The sequence below is a fragment of the Amblyomma mixtum genome, chromosome 5, assembly GCF_055824585.1.
Source record: "Amblyomma mixtum isolate Tamu chromosome 5, ASM5582458v1, whole genome shotgun sequence".
NCBI lineage: Eukaryota > Metazoa > Arthropoda > Arachnida > Ixodida > Ixodidae > Amblyomma > Amblyomma mixtum.
In genome coordinates, this window is record NC_143016.1 from 99,601,015 (window position 1) to 99,611,592 (window position 10,578).

A 10,578-nucleotide genomic window follows, 5' to 3' on the forward strand; every position below is an offset into this window, starting at 1 on the left:
GAAGGTTTTGTTTATCCTGGCTGCTGAAAATATGGCGCTCGTGCCAGTTCAACCTATGGTTACAGTGCACTAGTACTATGGTTTAACTACCGGCAGAAGGGCATAGAGGAAGGTGATTTTGGAAGACACAATAGTGCTTTCACGTTAACCCACTATGCCAAAATGACTTCTTCGATGCATCCAGAAGACTCCTCTGACGCTGGTCTGTCTGCGTATCCTTTGTCCGTAGTAGCTGCAGTAAATAGCACAACGCTTAATATCAGAGCTCAAATTAAGTGCTCCAAATGTGCTTCGCCTGCGATTTCACTTATGAATTCAACATCAAGCCTTCCTGCCACTGTCTACATTATAGTTTTCGTTGAAACTTTCGTTTTGTTTTAGTAATGTTGATCTAGACGTGGACAAAATGCAGTGCTTCTTCATAATCATAGAGTTTCTTACTATCATAATGATCGGTCCCTGCAGTGGGAAGCGCAGCTTTTTCCAGTGCGGTTTTTTTCCTTATCGTAAATTTAACAGATGTGTGTCAGTGCCGTTTCCATCTGAAAGAGACGCAGAAGTAGTGTACAACTCGCTCCGCATTGACCCTGACCCAAAGAGGTCCGGCTGCTCAAAAAAACTTTCTTTGGAGGGAAACATACTCACAATGTAAGTGCAGAGTGTCTGTGTACAATCAAACGGGAAAACAACATAGTTGCAACTTATTTTGTGTACGAATTTTAGTCAGCTTAACCTGTAGATGTTACCCCATGTTTCTTATAAAAGTGCAGGGATGGAAGTTTCAAACAGTATGAAGCCATTGAACAGAACTTGCTGTTGGGCCGGTTGGTTCGACACTCATGAAGCCATTGTAAGAATAAACTATGTTTTGTCTTAGGAGGCGTCAGAAGTGCTGCCTGCAAGGGTTTGGTTTTGCTTCTGACGTTTTATTTCAAACACTACTGTGCATAATCTCCAGCGTACTCTTGGGCTGCAAGTAAGGCTAAAAGCAGTTGCTTAAAGGGGTGGAGACACCAAAGTTTGAGGCTATAAAAAGCCTGCTATGGGATTCCTCTGTACGCTAAGGGAACTCATAGCCAGGTGTTGGGCACAACAAATGTTAAAAGAATATTTTAATTCGGTTCCAAAGATTGCCTAAATGCTCACTCTCACAATCTAGACCCATCGCTAGCACGATCATTGCTGATATCACTACGCTGGTAGAGCAACCAACGTTTTAGTGACATCATACCAAAATACAGTGACGTACGATGAGCGGGGCACAGTTACAGCCGCAGCCATGAGGTACGAGTGACGTGCCACGTGAGCGTGGTTGACGTACAAGCGAGCTGCATTTGCTGCGATCCGCCACTCGCTCGGTTAGTTTTTGTCAACGTATTGCCGAGCTAGCCATGTTTACTGGCATTTTGCAAGTGCTTCGCACCCTCACGCGAACCCTTGAAGGTGATATTAGCATGCGATCAAAAAAAAAGTCGATGTCCTCATTGGTATCAGATTCGTCAAAATCCGAGCTGCTGGGACTAGCCATGCCATTGTTTTCATGCACTGGTCAGCACGTGTGTGAGAAAGCAGACAGTGCAGCAGTGGGTGCGTCATAACTTTGTGTGCCCACATGACCAGGCATAGTTGAGCATCCTAGACAGTGACGTCACTGTCCAACTCGGCGTTCAGAAACCGAAACCGAAAATTGTTCACCTAAAAATGCGATTTTAAATTATTCACTGTGATTATATGAATCTTCGAGTGTGTATCATGCTTTCTGGAGCAATAAAAAGCGTTTGAAACGAAGAACGCGCCAACCACAAATTTGGTGTCGCCACCCCTTTAAGGGGCACTAATGAGGTGCTAAAATTACTTGCAGATGAAAATGCTCGATTGGTTCTAACTGATTTAAGCAACTATTTCCAGTTGATTTCGCCTCAAACGAGTAAGTACCAGTTAAAACCAACTGGCAATTGTGTTTTAAACCGGTATGACCGCTTGGATAGAGTCTGGCAAACAGAGGACAAATTCCTTTTTGCAGAAATGTGTTGTCGGTGCCAGAGAACTCTGGGAGCAAACTGAAAGGACGGGCATGCTACTGATGGCTTGCCATTTTCAGGACGAATAGCAATGTAATTGTGGCACTGGGAAGGGGTCATTCCTCCCTTCGTTGGTGTGTACTGCGGATGAGCCAGGTTTGCCTATGCTGTACTCTGTTTGGATATCAGCTGTTTTCTCACCTTTTCAGCGCATTTTAACAAATAATTATTTTTCGTTACCATGCATAGGTTAAATGAGTATTCGGCAAGAATATATATAGATACATAGATTTTTAAATAAAAAAAAGCTACTTTGTGCGAACTGTCACAGCTTTATTGTTTTGCTTTGGACTACCATGTATGGCATGCACAGGCAAGATATGGTCACTGTATTCGGGCAGTGCCGCATAGTCGTGTATTAGAGAAAAACGCATCAGGCATGTACTGGATGTTACGAAAGTGCCAGGAAATTTTCATGCCACCTTTGTACAGAATTCTGCACATGAACATATCTAATTTGAGCTCTCTAACATGCGTTCACCGAGGAGAGTTAAGAAAGGGATTTACAGATTTAAATCTTTCGAATGAGCAGTATTTGCCAGCAGGATTCATTTGTCTCTTTTCATTTGTGTTAACGAGAGAAGCATTTGGTCGCATAAATTTCATGTGAACCATGTTAGAACCAGTTGAGTGTTGAGTAAACTTTGAAATATTATGCATGAGTATTTTCAAGAATGGAGAGAGCAATTTTTGCATGTATCTATCTTTTATTCATCTAGTACACTGGATTAAAAGTAACTTAGCATGACAGTTCCTGCTCATTTAAAATTTCAGGCATCTGCTTTCTAGCCGCATTGTTTATTTACACTGAGCACTTGTTGCTGGTCCAGTGCACGTTTGGCATGTGCACAGGCACGCTGTGCGGTTGACCGCTGCACTAGATCAAGATTGGCGTAGCCAGGAGAGCCTTGTCAGATCAATTTTCTATTTAAAAAAGCTGCCACTGAGGAAAGAAACGCTAAAACGAACATGCATGCAGAGTCCAGCTAGCAACTGCTCCTGCTTAGCCAAATGTAGAGGTGGCTGGTTGCACAAACAAGCATGGCGATCATGATCACACCAGAAACTAGACGGCATTAACTTCTTTCAAATGGTGGTGCCCATGAGAAAATGTTGTATTGTCCGTGTCTGGGCGCTAGTCTCACTGGCTGCTCATTAGGGAACAAACACACTGTGCTGGTTCATGCCAGGTTTGTCACCATCTGGCTCCATCAGGCAAACTGCAAGGCAACCAGTGTTCCTGCTAACCTCCACTTATTCTGTGCATTAAATGTTTTTCACACACACACCTGCTTGGAGCTGGGGTGAGTCTCGAAGTTCCCCATATGGCGCAGCCTCTCAAATCGGCTATTCGACTTGCCTCGACGAAAATTTCGTGCATAGCCTACTGCAGTTTTTTGCCGATTCCAGACAATCTAGGCAAGTTGCAGTGTCAAATTATGTACAAAAAAAGGCAGACTATCGTAAGCTACCTTGTGGTCAATGGCTGAGCCCAAATAGGCCAATAGTTTGCTTAGGAGAATATTTTACTACTCGGAGAGATAAATACAAAACGCATGGCATGCCTTGTTCCCTAGGCAAATGCTGTATGGCATTTGCTCAGGTTTGTAAGCAAAGCCACTAGGTACAGAGGTCGTGAAAGCTGCCCGTTACATCCTGCACTCATCAAAGGCTGTCTGTAACACCTATATGTTACACGCAACCTCCAGTCACTTGACTGTTACCCCTCAATGCTGCCACACACATCTGCTTGAGTTGTGGAGATTCTAAAATGCAAGAACTGTGCACCTGATGGTGTTCTGTGCCATGGTGCGCCCAGCATGGCCCAGTCATGCAGGTGTCAGCCGGCTTCGGCGTAGCGTAGGCATCTGTATCTTAAACTGTGCATTGGCTGGTGGTGTTCTAGAAACACTGTGTGAGTTTCTCAAAGCTGCTTTCTCCACTTACCAGGCCATGTGTTGTGGTGTTGCTGTTGCATTAAAACCGTCTCTGCAGACTGCCTGTGCTGCGCAAACCTCACTTCCTTTTGAATACATTGCAAGTAGGTGGAAAACTTACTTGGCCGTTTCATTTCTTTTGCAGAAACTTCACTGCTAAGGAGGCAAGGCATTTGAGAGTTGGTGTGAATTCTTTTCTTGACCTCCTGTTACTTGCCATCTACACGGTCCAGCGCTTTGGGCCCGCATCTTGAGACGTGTGTAGTGGCTTCGTTTGACGCTGCCCGCACAGTCATCACCACCATGGCCATCAAGACACCGGCACCCCTTGCCAGCCGAGCAATCTATGGCTACGTTCTGTATGTGTCATGCCATCTGGGACTTGCTCTCTACGTGCTGTGGGCATACATCCCAAGCTCTTGGCTGAGGGCAATGGGCATCACCTACTTTCCCGACAAGGTGTGGGCCATCGCCATTCCTCTTGTGGGCGTCATTGCTGTACTCATGTTTGGCTTCTGCCTCTATCCTGCCATCATCGCCTTTGCTACAGCGACACTGGACTCACCGGCTACCATCACTGACAAGCATGCCATGTATGAATACAAGAAGACTCCCATTAATGGTGCCATACCACCGATAAAGGACATCCACATTTCACAGGTGTGCCAAGAACTGTATGGGGGTGACTAGTGGAATTAAAAGCTTCCGTTACTGTTTCTGAAAAGCATTTTACTTGCAAGCTTAAGTTGGGCCATGGAGATAGAAGAATGCACAACATAGGCTTGCATGAACAGCCCACGTCAACACAGTGATGTAGAAAATTTTATTGATTTGCTGGCAAGTACAGGAAGAGAGAGATAAGAATGGAAGGGCTGGGAGAATAACCAAGCGTAGTGCCCGGTTTGATTGTGTACAATGGGGAGGGTTTGAAAGCAATGAGAGCCTGAGAAGAAAAGTTTAGCCTGTTGTGTTCATGGATTGTGACAATGGTCATAGCTCCATAATTACAAAAAAAAAAATGACTAGAGTGTGTCTGCAGGTGGCAGCTCAGGTTTGTGGCTTTCAAATGTCCCACTAGCATTCTAATGGCCTCTGTGCCAATAAAAGCTGAGGCTGCAGTCCTAGAATTTTGGCCTCTATGATGAGATAACGGTGAAATTGGTGTAGTGTTGTTTTGAGGGATAGGAAAGAGAAGAAAGCAATTAGACTAATTAACAGAGCCATTCTTATAGTTTTAAACTGCAATTTGGGTCACTGGCTAACCAGGCACATAAACTTAGCTGTGCACTTGCTATACACATCAGGCACTTGCTCAGCTGCATTGTCATCGGATGCTAACCTAAAGCATGCAGTCAAATGAGATTTTTTGAGATACAACTTGCAGCAGTGACATTGAATAAGAATTAAAGGAAGGTTTTTCTACAGGTGCCTTGCAGTGTTCTCTTAATGTCATTCACGTCAACAGTAACAAAAGCTCCTGGGCTAGTTTCCAGCTGAGGTTTTAAGAAGTTTTTCTGGTCGAACGAGTTTGTAACTAAGCAAATGACTGCAGGAAAATGTCTGTTCACTTTGGTGCTTGTAAGCACCAGCATCCTTTCATGTTACAGCCCTGATGCAGTCGTGTGTGATTTTTTGCTGTGAACCGTGACAACAGAAGGCATAAATGATAAAGCCAACTGTGTTTCCTGCAGTATTGTTGACTTGTTTTCTGACTGGTGGAGCCAGTTTGGCTTTAATAGTTAACCAGCCGGTTTTAGCTTCATAACCAAGTAAGTTGACATGCAAAAATAAGCTGTCTCACAAAAATGCGCTAGCACAGGAATTTCAGCATATAGTGCTTGCTTTTGCTTATTTTATTCTGAGATGTTGGGCAGAGTAGGTGACCATGTGTGTAAATAAATGAAGTGTTAACAATTTCAGGCTCACTGTGTGTTAGTAAGAAGCTGATGGAAAATGTTACATTCTTTAGAGTGCAGCATATACATTCTTCTGGCAGTCTCAGTCTTTGTTAGTAATGGTAACCAGCTAGAGATAGTGTGAAAGAAATAAACCTGACATATGAATAGGCAGCTCTAAAAATATGGACTGGTAGAGCTCATTATTGCATAAAGCTGGGTTTTTCTAATATTGTCAATGAACACAACTAATTTCAATAACTGCGTCGGTGCGATGTGCGCTATGGCTACCTAGGTAAAACTGCTCGTGCCTGCTGAGAGACAAAACATCTCGCATGCTGGATGACGAGATTTTAAGCAAGACCTTGTACAGAAGCTATACTAAGAGCTTGTGTATAAGAGCTTTTCCATAAGCTGTACCTGTGTTGACACTGCTAAATGTGTACTGTGCTGAAATTCATGGAAACGTGTTCTGTAAGTCATTAAACGGGCTCTGCAACATAATCTGAGCATATCGATTTTACTTGTTGTTGCACAGATTGTGTTATGGCGATGCTATCAGCATTGGTTGTAACGCATATATTCCAGTATTTAATATCCTAATTTGCTCAAGAAAATGTGGTCATGGCACTGACTGTGTAACCACACAGTGGCAGCTTTTGCAGTGGATATGACATCATTAGATGGCCAATTGATGATTGGATAAGAAATAAATTCGCTGCAAATTTTGGCAATAAATGCAAATTTGTCATGACACATCGTAGTGTTTTATACTAGACTGACAGAACCAACATGCTCTGCAAAGCAAGTAATAAAAAAAGCACCAGTGGGGACACTGGCTATTAACTTCCATCAAAGGTTGTTGCTCCTATTTGTACACATCCTAATACATAGCACATGACTGCCTTCTGTGTGTCTGTATAGCCAGCTCCGCTCTGCTCCTCATGCTTTCTTGTCAGGTGCACTCATCTTTAGTAGGCGAAATTCGTATGCGTTCTGCTAAACCCATGTTGTATTTTCTACTGCCATGAGCTGGAAATACTGCGAGAGAGAAAGTTCTGCAGTGAAAGAGGGAAATGGTGCTTTGTTTTGTGGCCCTGTATGGGTAGCATTGCTCAGCACCTACATAGAAAAAGGGGAGGGTGCTAGAGAGGTGGAAGGAAGGGGGACAGACATGTGAAGGAGAGTAAGAAGGGGAAGGTCGAAGCATACGAGAGAGGCCGGTGGCCTTTTTAGTCTTGGGAGAAGGGCACGCTCATTGCGGAGCAGCTGGCGGTGAGGCGTCTTGGCGGGGTGTCCTGATGCAACCTGTGGATCGGGGTGTCGAAAGAGGAGCGCCTGTTTCGGGATGTGTTGTGAGCAGTCGTGCTGGGTGGGGTATCCGGACTGTGAGCTTGCTTGGCAAGTGTCTGTCTCCTCACTTTTGGGGATGGCGGTGTGGGAGGGGAGCCAGTGGAGGGAAAGGAGATGGCCTCTATCCCCCGGAGCTTGCAGCTTTATCAAAGGTAGGTAACAGTTTGGGTTGCTTTGCCTGAGGTGAGGAGTTGTCGGAGGGCTGAGCGGGATTCGCAGATAAGAAGTGCACTAAGGAGGTCTGCCGCCATGTGAAGACCTACAATTTCAGCTGTAATGCGTGAGATGGGAAGAGTAGTCGACACTGGCTGATAATGTCCAGGGCATGAATGGTATAGGTAGCAACGGCGAGCCGGAGTCTTAGCACTGAGCTGTCTGCGTAGGCGATAAGGTGGTAGCCCCAGGCACCCCGAGCAGCGAACTTTCTTGTGGATTGACCTTCTACAAATTTATTCTCTGGATTCTCACCATATGCGGCACCCTCTCTAGGGAGTATGTATGCTGAAAGTTTCTTGCTGATTCTTTCTGACCTCGCTAGCTTTAGCCGCCAAGTCCTAATTCGCCGGGACTCTTCCTCCCCTTCCGAAGACCTTCTCAGACCGATTTCTCTACCCTCTCCCTCTACAACTCCCTCCCTTCTACCACCTTTACATCGCCTCCCTCATACTCCCGTTTACCTCGTTTCCTCTTTTCCCCTGCTTACCTACCACGCGCTGCGATGCTCTGCCTCTCCCTCCTCTTCTCGTAGAGCTTCCCTAGAGTAAGGGAAGCAGAAAAAAATGGGTTTTAAGGAAAGGACTAGCTTCTCGGTGAACACCGCAACCTCGCCGTAAGGGAAGGTGGAAGTGAAAGAAGAGAGGGAGTGCCGCAGTGAAGGGCTCCAGAATGATTTCGAGCACCAGGGATCTTTAACCTGCACTGACACAGGTACACTGGCTCAGTAGCCGACACCTCAACCGCGCCATGAGGGAAGGGATGAAGGAGGGAGTGAAAGAGGAGCCGTAGTGGAGGGCTTCGGTTTAATTTCGGCCATCTGGGGTTCTGTACTGTGCATTGACATCGCACAGCACGCGGGCGCCTTTTGTGTTTCGCCTCCAACGAAACGCGGCCGCCGCGGCCCGGTTCGAACACGGGTACTCTGGCTCAGTAGCCGGCTCCTCAACCGCGCCATGTGATGGAGGGAGTGAAAGAAGTGCCGTAGTGGAGGATTGCAGATTAATTTCGGCCATCTGAGGATCTTTATCGTGCAATGACATCGCACAGAACAGGGGCGCCTTTTGCGTTTCGCCTCCGACGAAACGCGGCCGCTGCGGCCGGTTTCGAACACGGGTACTCTAGCTCAGCAGCCGGCACCTCAACCGCGCCATGAGGGAAGGGATGAAGGAGGGAGTGAAAGAAGTGCCGTAGTGAAGGGCTTCTGATTAATTTCGGCGGCCATCCACCTGGGTTTCTTTATCGTGCAGTGACATCGCACAGCACAGGGGCGCCTTTTGCGTTTCGCCACCGACGAAACGCGACCGCTGCGGTCGGTTTCGAACACGTGTACTCTGGCTCAGTAGCCGGCACCTCAACCGCGCCGTGAGGGAAGGGGTGATGGAGGGAGTGAAAGAAGTGCCGTATTGGAGGGCTTCAGATTAATTTCTGCCATCTGGGGATCTTTATCGTGCACTGACATCGCACACATAGGGGCGCCTTTTGCGTTTCGCCTCCGACGAAACGCGACCGCTGCGGTCGGTTTCGAACGTGTACTCTGGCTCAGTAGCCGGCACCTCAACCGCGCCATGAGGGATGGGGTGATGGAGGGACTGAAAGAAGTGCCGTAGTGGAGGACTTCAGATTAATTTCGGCCATCCACCTGGGTTTCTTTATCGTGCAGTGACATCGCAAAGCATAGGGGCGCCTTTTGCGTTTCGCCACCGACGAAACGCGGCCGCTGCGGCCGGTTTCGAACACGTGTACTCTGGCTCAGTAGCCGGCACCTCAACCGCGCCATGAAGGAAGGGGTGATGGAGGGATTGAAAGAAGTGCCGTAGTGGAAGGCTTCAGATTAATTTCGGCCATCCACCTGGGTTTCTTTATCGTGCTCTGACATATCGCACAGCACACGGACGTCTTTTGCGCTTCGCCTCCAGCGAAACGCAGCCACCGCGGCCGGGATTGAACCCGGGTACCCCTGTTTGATGAAGGGGGGATTAACGCCAGCTGAGGTTACAAGGAGGGGCCGGGATTTGTTTGAATAAACACCTCCGTGCTCGAACACAGAGGGTACGAACTCGGGAAGCTGCCGTAAAACGCGCTTCCAGATAACATGCGGAAGATGTGCCCACACAATTCATGAACAAGTGTTGACACTGTTTGCTCTATGCTGCGTAATGCGTTAAACTGGGCGACGGCAGTGTCGCATGGCCGCGCTGGTGACGCCTCCTACTTCATTCATAGTTAAAGCAGGGCTTTACTCGGTCTGCCGAAGCCATAGAGAGTACATCCGGACAAATCTTTAGCTGGTGTGCGCGACGGCCGCGTTTTTCGTGCTCCTACAGCTTATGATGTAGCAAACTTGCGAAAATATCAAATCTAAGCACAGGCACACTAAGCCCGTGCGTAATATTGAGCTTTCCGCAAGTTCGCTTCGTAGCAAAGCGCAGAAAAAGCGGCCGTCACGCACGCCAGCTAAAGATTTGGCCGGGTGTACGTGTCCGTGTATATGGTAATGAATAGCTATAAGAAAAGAAAACGCGCGGTCGCAGTTTCGCAGTGGGCGGGCACCTGGACCGTACCGTAAAGTGAAGGGTGAAAATAGTAGAGATTTTAGAGATGGACGACAAATGAGCATAGCTACCGCATAATTTCGCGATTACCGTATCAAGCGTAGACGTCAGTTCTCTCCCATCCCCTCCCCCATGTTTTTTTTTTTTTTATAAAACAATGCAAACTGAAAGCACGCAAACCGCACAGCCTAACAACCACTGTCGCAGAAAATCCGGCAATGTCGGTGACCGTCAGCGAACAATAGACGAAAAATGCCCAGAGAAGCAAGCTAGGAGACAGCTGGGCCACCTGTCACGGAACCTTGTGGTGTCATCCCAACCTGCCCACCGGACTGTGAGCAAACATCACCGTGGAAGGTGGCGGTTAAATTAATGATTGGTTGCTCGGGAAGAGCAAGCTGGATCGCATTCTCACCGGTGGCAGCACCTGTCGTCGCAGGGCAGTGGCACATTGCTTATCCGCTGCACCACAGCGCCAGGAGTAGTATGAAGACTCCTAGGGTTCTATGAATGTTGAGTATAGAGAATGACCAATTCTGCATCA

The 10,578-nt window shown here is 47.1% G+C and overlaps 1 protein-coding gene across 1 annotated transcript; it reads left to right on the top strand.

Annotated features, from left to right (window-relative positions):
• Window positions 1–74: 74 nt before the first annotated feature.
• On the top strand, window positions 75–6,417 carry PIG-P (phosphatidylinositol glycan anchor biosynthesis class P). The gene is made up of 2 exons (XM_089545711.1): window positions 75–202; window positions 4,164–6,417. The coding sequence occupies exon 2, from the start codon at window positions 4,322–4,324 to the stop codon at window positions 4,706–4,708; it is 387 nt and encodes a 128-aa protein (XP_089401837.1). The 5' UTR covers window positions 75–202; window positions 4,164–4,321; the 3' UTR covers window positions 4,709–6,417.
• Window positions 6,418–10,578: the final 4,161 nt, after the last annotated feature.

Excerpts from the sequence above, each read along its gene's own strand:
- PIG-P (XM_089545711.1), top strand. The coding sequence starts at position 4,322 with ATGGCCATCAAGACACCGGCACCCCTTGCCAGCCGAGCAATCTATGGC.